Source organism: Neophocaena asiaeorientalis, unplaced genomic scaffold (genome assembly GCF_003031525.2).
Source record: "Neophocaena asiaeorientalis asiaeorientalis breed wild unplaced genomic scaffold, Neophocaena_asiaeorientalis_V1.1 scaffold478, whole genome shotgun sequence".
NCBI lineage: Eukaryota > Metazoa > Chordata > Mammalia > Artiodactyla > Phocoenidae > Neophocaena > Neophocaena asiaeorientalis.
The window spans coordinates 1,972,573-1,989,167 of record NW_020173200.1 but is presented as its reverse complement, the minus strand read 5'-3'; the positions used below and the strand labels follow the sequence as shown (position 1 = coordinate 1,989,167).

The 16,595-nt window shown below is 48.6% G+C and overlaps 1 protein-coding gene across 1 annotated transcript in view; it reads right to left on the bottom strand.

Moving 5' to 3' along the window:
• Positions 1 to 2,221: 2,221 nt before the first annotated feature.
• The window catches only part of CFAP57 (cilia and flagella associated protein 57), a 74,987-nt gene continuing 60,613 nt past the window's right edge, over positions 2,222 to 16,595 (bottom strand). Inside the window, exons 21-22 of the mRNA XM_024744751.1 lie at positions 9,025 to 9,157; positions 2,222 to 2,521 (exon numbers count right to left, since the gene is read on the bottom strand). Of these exons, the coding sequence (XP_024600519.1) occupies positions 2,307 to 2,521; positions 9,025 to 9,157 (348 nt within the window). The 3' untranslated portion in view covers positions 2,222 to 2,306. The remainder of the gene's footprint in view (positions 2,522 to 9,024; positions 9,158 to 16,595) is intronic.

Sequence of the window (16,595 nt, the reverse complement as noted above, 5' to 3'; positions counted from 1 at the left end):
CGCTCTCCCACTGCTCACCTCCTGCTGTGCGGCCGGTTCCTAACAGGCCTTGGATGTGGCCTGGGGGTTGGGGACCCCTGTGTTAGATGGTGGGAGGACCCAGGAGAAGGGAGAGCTGTAGCCCAGCCTGTAGCCCAGCCTGTAGCCCAGCCTCCCTGCTTCGGCCAAGTTCCCACCTCAGGCTATTCTCCACCCGGTAGCTAGAGTGATCCTGTTATAAGGTAGAGCAGGTAAAGTCCTCCAATGGCCTGTCTTACCCAGAGAAACAGCCAGAGTCCTCCCACAGTCTCTAAGGCCTTCTCTGACTTCACCTCCCGCCTCGCTGTCCCTCTTCTGCTTGTGCTTCCTCAGAGCCTTTGCACTGGCTGTTCCCTCTGCCTGGAGCTCTTTCCTCCCACGTGGCTCCCTCCCTCACCTTTCTTCAGGAAGGTGCTCAAATGTCACCGCCTCAGTGAGGCTTCCTTCCTGTGTCTAAAATCACAGCCTTCCCCCTACTTCCTACCTCTCTGCCCTTCATCCTTTGATTTTCTTTATTCTCTCATGTTTCTCCTTAGCACTTGTTGCTGTCAAATATGCTATATATTCTTATCTGTCTGGAATATTGTCTGTCTACTGCCCTGGAAGACAAGCTTCATGAACGGAGTGATTTATGCATCCTAGCTCCTAGAACAGGCCTGGCATATAATAGGTGTTCAAGGAATGCTTGTGAATGAAAGCATGAACAGTGGAGAGAATATTGGTTTTGGAACTAGATTGACGTTGAAGGTCCCAGTCCCAGCTCTAGCCCTGCAACCTTAGAAAAATGGCTTAACCTCCGTGTGTCCCAGTCTATTCATCTGTAAAATGGGGACAATAATACTTAGTCTAAATAGTTGGCGGGGGGGCGATAAGTAATATAATTCATCCAGCAAACATTTACTGTTTCCTTCCTCTGGACCAGGGATTGTGCAGGTGCTGGAGACGGTGGTGAGCGAAAGAGGTCCCATCCTTGCCACCCTGAAAGGCAGTTGGAGAATAAAGGGCTTAAAGCACAGGTGCAACACCAGGTCTTCAATGGCTCCAGGTCCCCTGCCCCCACCCCATGTTCCATGACTGACAGCTGCCCCAGACAGACATCTTTTGGAATATCTGCTCCACTCACAATGACCAACTTCACTACAGGGATGAACCCCAGTAACCAGCATTCTGTCCTGTGACCCACCCCTATGGGTACAGTTGATTGGATAGTGGTGAGCTCCAGATTCAAGCTAGGCCCCAAATATTCTCCTTGGGCAATTTAAAGTTAGACTAGAGACTCCATGTCAGCTTTGGGGCATCTACTCATGGGATGCTAAGGGTCCCCTTCTGCCAACTTACTGGCAATGGGAGGCTGGTCTATAGAGAGGCAAGAATAAGAGAGGGAGAGGGGGTTCCAGCCATGTCCCAGGTCCTTCAAGTCCTTCTTCTCGAGCTCTGGTTGTATCTCAGCCCTGAGATTCCATGACACACCAGGAGAGATCGGGGGCTTAATATTTGTTATTTGGGTATTAGAAGGGTGTCTGGCTTCTGCAAGTGGGAGAAGACAGGCACATCTGGGTTCTTAGTGCATAAAAAACCACCTCTCCTGGTATGTGTGGCTGGGCCACCCAGTATGGGGTCTAGAGGAAGAGGTGGCCCCCAGAAATGGAGGAGCAGGGCAGGGCCCTGCAGACTGAGGATGACAAGTCTAGAGAGGCATGGAGGTAAGAGAAAGAAGGGCAGAGTTCTGCTTATATTCCTGACACCAGGGTCTGCAGATAATGGAAGATGTGGGGGAACTCTACCAACTTTGCCATGTTCATGATTTTACTCTCACCTTCACACAGCTGTGAAAATTCTCAGAAAACCTCATTATGTTTCATAAGTAAGAAGAAAACGTAGGAGGCTTTGTCTGGTCCTGACGTGGCTGGCAGAGGAGAAGGCAGGTCAGAAGCGACAGGCAGCCCTGCCCTTGAGGTCCAGAAAAGAGTGGGGAGGGGCGTGGGATCTCTGCAGTGACAAGCAGCCCTGTGCCTGGACAGGGACTAGCAGTGGTGGCTTTGGATGAGCAGGAGCCCCCCGGGCCTCAGGGTCCCTCTTCCCTTCCTCCCTCCCCAGCTCCCCGGCTAAGCAGAGAGTTGGATGCGATTGTGGGAGAACACCTTTATTCTGCCCGTGTCGCAGGTTCCCCAGGGCAGGAGGGAGAGGCTGGTGTGGTCAGGGCTGCAGGGGCTGCAGCCCAGAGTCAGGCTGGGGACGGGAGCACCGTGCTTCTTCCGGCGTGGCTGGAGACGGCTCACCAGAGTGGGTCACTTGGTCTGCAGCTTTAAGTCTGCTTCTGCCCCCAGGAGGGAAGGCAGCCGCATCCCAGTGAAGGGGTGGAAGCCTGGGACCTGCTCCTGCTCTTGGATCTGGTCTCTGAGGCGCTGGATCTCCAGGCGCTGCATCTCAATGATTCTCCCAGTTTCTTCTTGCTCATTCAGTCTCATGGTGGGAGGCAAGCCTGGTAAGTCTTTGCGGGACACTGTAGGGGACAGAGCAGGACTAGTGTGGGCCTGTTACTGGGCTGCTGCGAAGCTTATCCTCCCTTCCCCCTCTAACCTCCATCCCCGCACATATTTATGGAGCACCTGCTATGGGGTAGACACTCCAACCCAGATGCTAGGGAGATGGAGATGAGCCATTTCACTGTCTAGCAGAGAAGGAGAAATGAAGAGACATGCTTTGGAGCGATAAGGCAAATGCTAAACCTGACCTCAGCCCGGCCCCTCTCCTGAGCCCGGCAGTGTGCCTGCCCCGAGCCCCCTCCACTGGCGGCTGCTCAGTCCCCACACCCCAAGCAGAGTGGCACTCTTCTATTGACCCGGGTTGGCCTCCAAGCTGCCGGTCCTCCTCCTCACGTAAACCTGCTCCCGGAGACCCCTCTCTAGCCCTCCTGCTGTGGCCATTCACTCATGTTCCCTGGGGACGCCCCTCGAGACTCTCAGCCATCCTCCTGTCTCAGTGCTGTCCTGGGTGATGCTGGTGTCCACGAAGGTCCACGGCTCACCACACTTCCCAGCCTCACGAGGCTAAACTTTCAGCATTAATTGTTTGGCCTGCATGTCAGCCCCACACCCACTCTGTGGCTTCCCCTCCCTTGTCACGCCCAGGATCTTTCACTCTAGTGCTCCATCCACCTCTTCTTAGACTGAATTTAGACCTCATCTTCCTGGACAACTCCATTTTTTACCTACTAAATGGGTTCCTCTTAGATTCACTCCTTTTCTGACCAGGTAGACCCACAGTGAGTTTCTTCTCCCATCTAGATGCCTCATCCCTCTGCCCCAGGTACCCTGCCCAGCCTACATCCAAGATAATCTGAGCATCCAGGGTCGCCACTTTCACACCTGGCCTGCTGTGCGTTACCGATAAAAGTAACACACGAGATTCAAGTTCTTGGTTTCCAACCCCAGACGGACTTTATGTCCATAGTCAGCAAACTCTCATTCCCCACAGAAGCACTTAGGAACTTCAATCTTTACTCCAACTCCTCTGCCCTACTTAGAAAAAAAAATTGTGGTAAAATCTATATAGCATTTACTAACTTAACCATTAAAAAAAAATTTATGTACTTATTTATTTATTTGGCCGCACGGGTCTTAGTTGCAGCACTCGGGATCTTCGTTGCTGCGTGTGGGATCTTTTAGTTGTGGCATGCGAACTCTTAGTTGCGGCACGTGGGATCTTTAGTTGTGGCATGCGAACTCTTAGTTGCGACATGTGGGATCTTTAGTTGCGGCATGAGAACTCTTAGTTGCGGCATGTGGGATCTAGTTCCCTGACCAGGGATCGAACCTGGGCCCCCTGCATTGGGAGCGCAGAGTCTTAGCGACCGGACCACCAGGGAAGTCCCTTAACCATTTTTAAGTGCATGGTTTAGTAGTGTTACGTACATTCACATTGTTGTGCAACTAATCTCCAGAACTCTTCTCATCTCGAAAAACTCAAACCCCATCCCCATTAAACAGCTCCCCAGTCCCCCCACCCCCAGCCCCTGGTAGCCACCATTCTGCTTTCTGTCTTTATGAATTTGATGACTCTAGGTATCTCAGATAAGTGGAATCACACGGTATTTGTCCTTTTGTGTCTGGCTTAGCATAATGTCCTTAAGGCTCATCTATGTTGTATCATATGTCAGAATTTCCTTCCTTTTTAAGGTTGAATAATATTTCATTGCATATATAGACCACATTTTGTTTATCCATTCATCTATTGTTGGAAATTTGGGTTGCTTTCACCTTTTGGCTACTGTGAATAATGTTGCTATGAACATGAGTGTACAGATATCCTCTTTGAGACCCTGCTTTCACTTCTTTTGGGTATAAACCCAGAAATGCAATTTCTGGTTCATATGGTAACTCTGTTATTAATTTTTTGAGGAAACACCTTACTGTTTTCCATAGTGGCTGTACTGTTTTACATTCCAATCAGCAGTGCACCAGGGTTCCAGTTTCTCCAGACCCTTGTCAACACTCGTTACTTTCTGGGTTTTTTGTTTGTTTTTGTTTTTTCTTTTTGGTTTGGTTTATTTTGATAGTAGCCATCCTAATGAGTGTGACGCAGTGTCTCATTGCGGCTTTGATTTCATTTCCCTAATTGTTAGTAATACTGAGCATTTTTCACGTGCTTCTTGGACATCTGTGTATCTTCTTGGAGAAGTGTCTATAGTCCTTTGCCCATTTTTAAATCAGGTTTGTTTGTTTGTTTTGGAGTTGTAGGAGTTCTTTATATATTCTGGACATTGACCCCTTATTAGCTGTATGATTTCTCTCATTCCCTAGGTTGCCTTTTCACTCTGTTGATTGTGTTCTTTGATGCACAGAAGTTTTAAATTTTGACAGTCTAATTTATTATATATTTTCTTTTGTTGCCTGTGCTTTTGATATCATATCCAAGAAGTTATTGCCAAATCCATCCTCTCCTCTTCTCTTAATGGATGACGTTGCCACCCTCTTCACTGAGGAATGGTGTCCCCAACTCCCTCACCACAGTCAATCTTCTCTCAGTGGAAGAGGGGTCTCTTTTCTATCTGCTGCCAGCCCCTTCCCTGGAGGAAAAACTAGAAAAGAACAGATGATGGTGGCCAAGGAAGAGAGTATTTTAAAGAGGAAGTGGTCAGCAGTGGCCAGTGGCCAGCTTGCCTTGGCCTCTAATTGACATGATGGGGCCAGCATTCAGAGTACTCAACTTATCCCATCCTTCCCAGGAGAAGTCTGGATCCTTCTCTGTCTGCCTTTGCTCCTTACCTCTTCTCCTTTACTGCAATTTCTAGACTCTTGATCTTTCTAGGCTCTTGATTTCTTCTCTTTTCTAGGTCTTGACCCTTCATCCACCTTCTGCTACTGGTTGTCCCTGGTAACCATCTCCTCAGTCAAGCTGTGGCCTAGCCATGGAGCCCTGGGAAAAGCAGCACCCCTGGGAAGGTATAGCACACAAAAGCCTACCAGCCCATCCACCTTCTTGGGCCTGCATCACTTGCCTCTGCCTAGTTTCTGTTTACCTCCCCGCCTGCTTTTTTCATGTATTTATTACAGGCATCTGTATATTTTCTTTGGAGAAATGTCTATTCAAGTCCTTTGCTTATTAAAAAAATTTTTGTTGTTGTTGTTGTAGTTAAGTTGTAAGAGTTCCTTATATATTCTGGATGTCAACCCTTTATCAGATATGTGATTTTCAAATATCTTCTCCCATACCATGGGTTGCCTTTTCACACTTTTCGATAGTGTTCTTTGATGCACAAAAGCTTTAAATTTGGATGTAGTCCAATTTATCTACTTTCTTTTTGTTGTCTGTACTTTTGATGTCATATCTAAGAAATCATTGCAAAATCTAATACAATGAAGTTTCCCCCTATATTTTCTTCTATGAGTTTTATAGTTTTAGCTCTTATGTTTAAGTCTTTGGTCCACTTTGAGTTAAATTTTGTATATGATGTAAGGTAAGGGTCCAACTTCATTCCTTTGCATGTGGGTATCCAGTTTTCCCAGTACCATTTGTTGAAAAGATTGTCCTTTCCTCATTGAATAGTCTTGACACCCACATTGAAACTCATTTGACCATATATGTGAGTGTTTATTTCTGGGCTCTGTATTCTATTCCATTGGTCTATATGTCTATATTTATGCCAGTACCATACTGTTTTGATTACTATAGCTTTGCTGTAAATTTTGAAATAGGAAGTGTGAGGCCTCCAACTTTGTTCTTTTTCAAGAGTTTTGGCTATTTGGGGTACCTTGAAACTCCCAATGAATTTTAGAATGGATGTTCTATTTCTGCAAAAAAATGTCATTGGGATTTTGATAGGGATTACATTGAATGTGTAGATCACTTTAGATAGTATTGACATTTTAATAAATCTTCCAGTCCATGAACAAAAGATGTCTTTCCCTTTGCTGGTCCTAAGCCAGACTTAGGTTCTTCATGATCAAGGCAGACAATTGGTAATACCTGTCTTCAGCTACTACTGATGAAACCTCCCTTGAGTAAAGCTCTATGACACAAGTGGCATGGTATTTGGTTTGCTTCAGAATAATCTGCTATGGGTGTGGGAGGGAATAATTGGGGGGGAGGCGTGGCGATAGCGATGAAACAAGAGCGACCGTTGTTCAAGTCAGGGAATGAATTCATGGGGATTCATTAGAATTTCTCTCAATTTTTGTCTATGCCTGTTATTTATGCCAGTACCATACTGTTTTGATTACTATAGCTTTGCTGTAAATTTTGAAATAGGAAGTGTGAGGCCTCCAACTTTGTTCTTTTTCAAGAGTTTTGGCTATTTGGGGTACCTTGAAACTCCCAATGAATTTTAGAATGGATGTTCTATTTCTGCAAAAAAATGTCATTGGGATTTTGATAGGGATTACATTGAATGTGTAGATCACTTTAGATAGTATTGACATTTTAATAAATCTTCCAGTCCATGAACAAAAGATGTCTTTCCCTTTGCTGGTCCTAAGCCAGACTTAGGTTCTTCATGATCAAGGCAGACAATTGGTAATACCTGTCTTGAGCCACTACTGATGAAACCTCCCTTGACAAGTGGCATGGTATTTGGTTTGCTTCAGAATAATCTGCTATGGGTGTGGGAGGGAATAATTGGGGGGGAGGCGTGGCGATAGCGATGAAACAAGAGCGACCGTTGTTCAAGTCAGGGAATGAATTCATGGGGATTCATTAGAATTTCTCTCAATTTTTGTCTATGCCTGATAGTTTCCAACGCAGTAATAAGAAGAACCTGGCTATGTCATACAGCATCCTGAGGACGTCTCGACGGGTTATTTGCTAGGCCGCTGGGGCATATTTGAAATAATCTTTTCAAAGAGAAATTTTGTGATTGTTCACAGACACATCTATGCTTCACCTCCAACTGAAGATGGTTTCACCTCCAAGAAGTCAAGTTCTGTCTTTTTTTTTTTTTAACAGATTGATTAATTAAATGAAATTAATTATTTATTTGGCTGTGCCACGCATCTTGTGGGATCTTAGTTCCCCGACCAGGGATTGAACCCTGGCCCTCGGCAGTGAAAGCGCAGAGTCTTAACCACTGGGCCGCCAGGGAAGCCCCCAAGTTCTCAGTCTTTTTAACACATGCTGTGCTCTTATGTCAGTTCTTCAGAGTTAATATTGTTCTTCGGGTACTACTCACAGAGTTCGCCCTCTCAACTTCAACTCTAACGATGATGGCGCATGAGACTAACAGTTCAAGACTCACAAACAGTTATGAAAATAGTGCAGAGAGTTCCTGTGTATCCTTCAGCTACCCTCCGCCAATGATAATACCTTGCATAACCACAGTACCTGAGGTGGTGATATTTGAACGACCCAGTCCACAGCTGTGGAATGTTTCAGTTCATTAGGGTTTCTAAGCTTTAGTCCTGAAGGTAAGCCACCAGAAAACAATATACTTGAACTATGTTGGCTTAATTTCCCACAGTAATACCTTATGCTCTTGTTTTTTTATTGACTGTCCAGATAAGAAATGGACACCTGAAGAATGTTTTTTTATTGTCTGAAAACCTACAGTTAAAGACTGTCAATTACATTGTTCAATATCCCTTTTTTCTTTTTCTTTCTTTTTTTTTTTTTGCGGTACGCGGGCCTCTCACTGCTGTGGCCTCTCCCGTTGCGGAGCACAGGCTCTGGACGCGCAGGCTCAGCGGCCATGGCTCACGGGCCTAGCTGCTCCGCGGCATGTGGGATCTTCCCGGACCGGGGCACGAACCCGTGTGCCTTGCATTGGCAGGCGGGCTCTCAACCACTGCGCCACCAGGGAAGCCCCCAATATCCCTTTTGTAAGGCTCCATGTATTTAGTTTCTCACAGAACTTAGTACCAGGGAAAGGTTTGTTCCTCCAGAAAAAAACTTCCTTTCCCCATATGAGAGCTATGTAAACCATCATATTTTTTCCCTTTTGGTCTTGGCTATCAGAAATTCAGAGGAATTTTATAACTGCAATAACTAACTCATTTAATAGTTTTAATGTAATTCTTTCCCCTCTCCCTTTAAATTGTTTCCGGTCCTTATTTTTGCCTTTATTTTCATCATACAGGTCCACAATCCTTGATCCACAATTGTAAAATGCAAAAAGCTTTAAAAATGGAAAGCATTTTAAAATTCATGAAGTTTAGTGCGAATATTCATATGTTTCACTACAGAAATACTAATGTGTTTGATTTCAGGGCACTGCCCCAGACAGTATATATAGTATGTTCTTCCTAAGATGTGAAAGATTCTGAATTCTGAAACCTTTGCTAACCCCAAGAATTCTGGATTTGCAAGTGTTTGAATGTGGTAGGGTCCTCACAAATCCTTTGAAGAGCAGGCGCGTGGCATGCAGAGGTGCCCAGCAGGCCATAGGGTGGATGTGAGCTGATACAGGAGGAAACTCAGGAGAGGCAGCTTTGAAAGCCAAAAGGAGACCTGCTCGTGGCTGCCATTGGTCCCTGGATCCCAGTGCCCATCTTTCTTGACCACTGGTGACAATACCTGTCTCTGGAACGTCTTGTGGTTGAATTTTCTTGGTCAGTTTCAGGGCTGCTTCAAGGTCATAGACTTGGGAGCGGGTGAACTTCAGCTCTCTGCGGAGCTCATTAATCTCCTTGATCAGGGAGACATTTTCCTATAGAGAAGGAGGAGGAGAGAGTGAGTGTAGATGGATAAGTGGTCAGTGGGCACAGGACCTGCTCTGGCCTCTGGGGCTAAGGGTGTGGGGAAGAGTCAGGGTTGGTCCTGGACCCAGATTATGTCTCTGGTGCCTCTACTGTGGCATGAGTCTTTATCCTGGCTCATGGATCAGCCTCTCGAGGTACCAGCTGACTTACCTTCAGGTGGACTCTGGCAAAGTTAGCTACAGGCAGTGTGCACCATTACCATCCATCCAGGCTCTTCCCGTCCGTAGCAACAACAATGCTTTTCTAAGCACTTTTCATGAACTTAATGCATTGAAGTTTCATAATAACCCTATGCATAGATTCTATTACAACCACGGTTTTGAAGTAGAGAAAACTGAGGCACAGAGAGGTGATGTAACTTACCCAAATTACATAGATAGCAAGTGGCAGAGCCAGGATTCTGACCCAGTCTGGCTCCAGAGCTCTGAGCTCTTAAGTACTGTGCTACACTTTGTTTTTTTTCCATTCATTTGTTGAACCTACATTTATGTGGTATCTGCTGCATCCCCTGGGTGCAGACAGAAATAAGACATGGTTTCTGCTCTCAGCAGCATACAGTTTACTGAGGAATAAAGAAAAGTAAATGGATAATTAACATTTGCTACATCCACTGGAAGTTCACTTCTCTCGTTAGTGTTTGATGAATATCCATCCATCCATCCAATATTTATTGAGTACTTATTTTGTGCCAGGCACTGTGCTGATCCTGAGGTGTATATATAGAGAAAGTAAGACTTGGCCTCTGTTCTTGAGGAGTTTAGGGTTTAGTGAGGGGTCTGGGCACACTTTAGTGAGGTGGCCACCTTGCTGGGATGGAGGAGTGGGACACAGAGGAAAGGCACTTGGCTCTGCCTGAATGACCAGGGTGGATTCCTAGGAACTGACTCCTGGGCTGAGGCTTGACAGAGTTAGCAAGGAGAGGGTAAAGGGGGTCCCAGACAACTGGAATGGCAGGAGAAAGGCACAGAATGACACGGCAGGTGTGTGGGGTGACCTGCAGCAGTTCTGTGTCACGGGAATACGAGGTGAGAGGAGTAGAGAGGCATGCAGGGCAGAGCCTGCTGCAGGCCAGGTGGAGGGGCTCTGCGCTCTGGGACCAAGCAGTCTCTCCTCTCTTGCCTTGCCTTCCTTTTCACACTCAGCACAGGAGCCCCAAGGGAGGCGTCCCTCTCACCATGGACCGCTCTGCTCTTGGAGCCCACGGCCTCAGTACTCAGCACGTCCGCCACAGCACCTCTCATAGGACTGTGCAGGAATCGCCTGAGGATCCTGTTTAAATGTGGCTTCTGACTCAGCAGGCCTGGAGCTGCTCCTGAGATTCTGCATTTCTAACCAGGTCCCAGGAGATGCTGCTGTGGGTAGTAGCAAGGCCCTCGAGGGTCTGAGTACCAACAAAGGCAAACACGGACCAAATCTACATAAGACGAACCTGTGCTGGAAACAAACTGTGCTTCCCCTTGGGACACTGGCTCTGGGGTGGTGAGTGTGGAGTCTGAGCCCAGAGGACAGGGTGATCCCAAGCACTGCTGTCAGCGAGCAGGACAAGCCTTCTCTGTCATGGGAATGTGAACTGCAGACACCCCGATAATCCTTCCCTCCAGAGCCTTTTTAATTAGGCAGATCAGGTCTACCTTCAGATTTTTGGTATTTCACTTAATTTCACTCTTCCTCATTAAAAAAAAAATGTTCTCTGGATGAAATGCCCAATTATTACCAGTCCCACATTGGATGAAATGCCCAATTATTACCAGTCCCACATTGGATGAAATGCCCAATTATTACCAGTCCCACATTGGATGAAATGCCCAATTATTACCAGTCCCACATTGGATGAAATGCCCAATTACTACCAGTCCCTCATTGGATGAAATGCCCAATTATTACCAGTCCCTCATTCACAGGCTCAGCTTTGTGCCTGTTTTTCTATAAAGTCAGCAGGTTTTCTCCTTCTGATTTTTTACCCTTTTAACCAGCCCAGGCCTTGGTGATGCATAGCCCACATTTTCTTTCCAGATGCTCTGTTTCCTCCCCCTGGAATTTCTCCATGCTGACTTTATATCATGACATAATCACTTAAGTGCGTATTTATTGGATTCTAAGACCTTGGACTCTGCCTGGCCTGTAAGAGGTGCTCAATAAATATTTGTGGAAGGGATAAGCAAATGAATAACTAGCACAGTGGATACCAAGTTGAATAAGATGAATCCTGTAAACCAGTGAATTACAAACCAGGGGGTAAATGTTGAGCAGGGGAGACCAGCCAGAAGGGAGTCTTAGGAGAGCCACAGGGAACTCCTGGGCACACCAGCCCACTCAGGGGCTCTCTCCACTCCTCCTCTTAGCTGGCATCACTTAGGTTCACTTCCCCTGCTTCATTCAATAAAATAATCGTAATCAGAATAAAGATTAGAGACTGAAAGTGCCATTTCCCCAGTTCTCTCCAGAAACTTCTTCCCGGTCAACCTCCACTCATTTTGTCACTCAATCCTGTCGACTTTGTGTCTGAACTGAATCTCATGTTCATTCATAACCAGCTCTCAGCATCTTTCACCTCTACTACTGTAATGGCCCCACGTGGAGCCCCCACCATTCTCTCCACCCTGACAACCCTGTCGCCATGATTGGGAATTCAGGCTCCTGGTACCTTTTGATATGCATGTTTCTGATGCCACTGCCAGCCCTGGACAACTTCACGAGGCTGGTCACCTAAGACATGTCTCCAGAACACGACTCAGGCCTCACTAGAGTGTGATTGAGGCCCAGGACTCAATGCAGCCTGATTCCTCTGCTCCGTTGGTTCATTCATAAAAACAGAAACCCTATTAAGTGCTTATTGTGCCAGACGTGGGAGGCCAGCTTGGATCCAGTGCAGAGAGATGCCCCGCAGGGCGGTCACATGAGGAAGCCTCCCTGTGGAGCCTGGGGGAGGGGCGGTGCAGGGAAGAGTGTTTCAGGCCCCGAGCCAAGAGGGAGCAAGCAGGGTCTGAGCCGCTAAATGCTTGATGACGATGATAATAACAAGATAACAACTCCAAGGGTGGACTGGACTCCTGCACTGTGTCAGACACTTTGCATACCCAACCTCGTTTAATCCCTACAACCACCTCAGGAGGAAGGTATCATGGGATTCAGCGGCCTATGAGGAAGCCGAGGCCGTGCATGGGTGGCAGAGCTGGGATTCGAACCTGGTGGCGTCCGCCCCCAGGTGCCTTGATGCCTCTGACTGCTGCCTCCCAGACTCCACTCTCACCTCTGCTGTACGTCACCTCTGTCAACACCTCACATGGTATGGAGGCCGAGGGAGCCCCTGAAAAGTACAAGTGGGGCTGCCTTAAGAGGGCTTTCTGGGGTGGTCCGTGTTCTGAGGAGTCCAGAGGCCACACTGAGGTCGACTGTAAGTGCCTTGGGTAGTTTTGTGAAGTCAAAACGTGAATGCAGCAGGTTTGCTGAGCTTTTCTGTTCTTGATCCCCCCTTGGTCAGAATGGCCTACAAAGGCCCCTCTGATCCTCCAGACCCCCAGCCAGCTCCTCTGCAGGGAAGATCTGACCTGGGTCCATCGAGCGCCAGGGCTTGGGGCATGTGAGAGAGGCTGGCTCGGGGATACTAAGGTCTGTTTATACAGAAAGGCTTCTGAACAAAGAGGCTACGCCAAGCTGTCCAGGACTGCCTTTGGTTGAGGGCAATGCCAGAGAGCCTCACACGGGAACCTGCTGACTGAACTTCAGACTCCGAGGGAGAAGGGCGCAGAAAGGAAATGCCTAGAGCACCCCCTGCTGGCCTACCTTGAGTTGACAGCTTTAAGAATACAGCAGGGTCTGGTTAGTGTGGAAAAAGCAGGCAACGGATTTATTCCGATAACTTGGGAGCCCCACTCAGTGGCGTCTTTCCGGAGCCCACGGTTGGTGGGATCGCCATCTGCCTAACTGCACAAGTGAACCATTTCTCCACTCCTCTTTCAGCCTTCCTCTCACATCTAACCACCCACTTCTATTCATCACCTCTACTCTGAAACATCTTCTGACATCACAACTTTCCCCTCCCAAGGCCTGTCATCTCCCTTTAACATGGGAGTCATCTTCGAAAGGGTTTTCCTGCCACTTAACTTTCCCCACTGGTCTTTCCCCCTTGCCCACTGAAGTAACCTTTCCGGAACAGATAACACCCCTACCTACATAAGAAACCTTAGGGGGCACCAGCTTATAAAATAAACTTCATGCTTCTTGTGTGACACGGAAAGCCCTTTCAACGTGACCCTAAGCTACCTACCATTCCAAAGGGCCCTTACTCCTTGCCCCCATGCTCTGCAATAAAGTTACGTTGGGGGATTTCTGGGTCCCCAAACACCCCACAGGCCTCTCTCTTCTCTGACTGTTCTCATGTTGTGTCCTCGGCTTGGAAGGCTCTTCCCCCATTGCTCCCTGACCCCCTCTACTCACCCTTCGAGGCCCAGCTCAAGTGCCATGCCCCCTAGCTGAAGCCCCCCTCTCCGGTGAGCTTACCACTCTGGATGCCCTGCACGGAGCAGTGCTTATCTGTGTCTGGCTCAAGTTCCCTAGGTGAGCTTGCTGAGAGTAGGCAAGCCATCACATTAATCTGGGAATCCTGCACGGCCAGCTCGCAGCTTGGCATGTAAGAAGCCCGCAAAATACGTGTCCTGAATGAATAAAGTACGTGTCCTAGATGTTTGTATTCCATTGCAACTCTTCTTTTAGTATCGGCAGTCATGATGGAGAATGAACGAGGAGGCCCCGTGCTCCTATCTGAACATTTTCTGTGTTTTCTAACAAGTTTCTCTCAGATGCCATGTCTGCCCCAGCCTTCCTCAGCCTTTTGAGACTTAAGTGTCAGGGCCTTGGTACCTGCAGATGCAGCTAGCTCCTTACCAACGCACACCAAAGCAATGGGCACCCCGGGCCACCAGCTGGGGGGCCTGGGATCAGCTGTACTGTCCCGTCTTCTGTGACTCAAGCCCATGGGCACTCCCAGTCTGTGCTGTGATGGCCTTTCAGGCTCTCCTACTAGATTTTGCCTTGGTTCTTTTTTTTTTTTTTTTTTAATTTTATTTATTTATTTTTGGCTGCATTGGGTCTTCGTTTCTGTGCGAGGGCTTTCTCTAGTTGCAGCGAGCGGGGACCACTCTTCATTGCGGTGCGCGGGCCTCTCACTGTCGCGACCTCTCTTGTTGTGGAGCACAAGCTCCAGACGCACAGGCTCAGTAGTTGTGGCTCACGGGCCTAGTTGCTCTGCGGCACGTGGGATCTTCCCAGACCAGGGCTCAGAACCCGTGTCCCCTGCATTAGCAGGCAGATTCTCAACCACTGCGCCACCAGGGAAGCCCTGCCTTGGTTCTTGAGTAAGTCTTTTGCTCGGAAGAAGGGAAGGAAAATAGCATTTTTGGAGCATCTTTTCTGTAGAGGGCCAGTGGCCAATGCTTGACATTAGTTAGCTCACTCAATCCTTGCAGTAACTGGCTGAGGTCGGTGTTTTCTTCCTCTCTTACAGATAGGAAGGCAGCTCCTGGACAAGTTCAGGACCGCCCCACCCCGCCCCTCCCCCAGCAAGACTGGCCAGCAGGAGGGTAAACTGGGTCTGTACAAAGACAGGGCTGTGCTCTTCTCTCCAGGCCCGCCACCTTGCCTGTCCCTTAAGACCAAAGAAGGAAACAATTTTTATCATCCAGAACGGTAGTTTTGAAAGTTTTTCTTTTTTTAAGTCTTCCAAACAAAATCTTACACAGAGCCCACCGCAATAAGCAAGGAGTCTCCCTGGCCGAGCAGGTGCTGGGAACCCAGAGCCCTGCGTCCTGACCCCCCTCTGGCCCCCTGCAGTTGTCTGTGGCACTTCTGTGCATCCACAGGGCTCCGCAGCACACAGGTTTACAATGCTGCTTGAGCAAACACTCTCCGGGGTTCTCCCTGTTGATGGCTCCCTCTGCCAGCCACCAGGGAGTGGTAGCGTTGGGCAGAAGCCCTGCTTGGGTCTCCTCTGCTCCCGCTACCCCAACTCTCACCCTGGCCCAGCAGGAGTGCGCCTGTGGCCCCTGGGGAAGGGGGGAGCAAACGAGGCCCTTCTGCCTGTCCCGAGCAGCCGCAGGCTGACGCTTACACCCTCACCTAGGCTGTGGTCTTTACTCTCTTTCCTTTTCCTTCTTCTCCTAGGATAGACGTTTGCTTTGGGAGTCTGGTTGGCATGGAGAGAGGGACCCAGCCCTTGGAGGACCCCTCAGGCCTGTGCCCTGGTGGCAAGTCACAGATGAGAGCTCAGCAATGTCACCGGTTGACAACCACTCCTACAGTCTCCCTGGTCCCCCTGCCCCGCAGGCCGCACTGCAGTGCCCCCGGGGACTCTCCATGCTCGGGAGCACTTGAGACCCTTAGCAATGGCCCTGTGTATCAGCTGCTGGCGCCTAAGGGTCCCAGCAATTGAATCCACTCCTATCTCTGGGCCTCTGACTGCTTTCATGGCTCAGGAGCTGGGCCGTGGGCTGCTTGATGGTGTGGGCTGCTTTTAAGCAGGGGCTTGGTTGTAAGGTGGCAAGAGACCTGCCGTGCCTGGGGCTGGCCTGAATTGCAGTGTGCTCTGCCCAGCTGTGTTCAGAACTGATTTGTTTCAATCCAACTGCAGCCCATCCCCATTCCAGCATTTTAATTACAGCATTAAAGAAATAGGAACATAAAAAGGTACATGCCTTATAAATGTGATTCTGACGTTCTCTTCTGATATTAATTCACATTAACTGCCTCAGGTGAGACCGATACCCAAAGAGAAATTGGCAGCAGAACCCTGCCTGGGAGTCCGACAGTGTGTAAGTGGAGGTGGCAGTAATGGGGTTAGGCTCTCTGAACGGCCCTAGGAAGAGTCCGGGGAGGTGGGTGTGGAGAGAGCTCATTAAAGCGAGGGGAGGCCAACACTTAGGGTGGGTGTGGTTGGCTCTGGACCCGAGAGATAAGAGTAGGGACCTGAGGCACCAGAAAAGCCGGAGGAGGTGGGAGGAGACGGGCATGTTCCCGGGACAGAACTTGGCCAGCAGGGACCATGTGATAACAGGTAGCAGAATAAAAAGCAGCAAAACAAAGTAAGGTGAAACAGAAGCTGGAAACAGAAAAGAGGAGAAGGAAGAGAGTAACTGGGAGAGCTAAAGTCACGTGGCCAGAGTCCAGAGGGGACAGGGGTCAAGGAGAGGAGTGAGGCAGGATGCAGGAGTGCTTTGGATAAAGATGCGAGTAGAAAAAAGAAACGGGTGGCTGGTGAAGTGAGATGGGGCAGAAATGAACGAACCTTGGAGGGGCAGGAGTGGGCATGGAAGTGCCTAGAAAACCTCCTTGGCGGGCCTCTGGGCCATGGTCACCGCCAGGATGAGCTCTGGGGGGGACAGAGGAGACAGG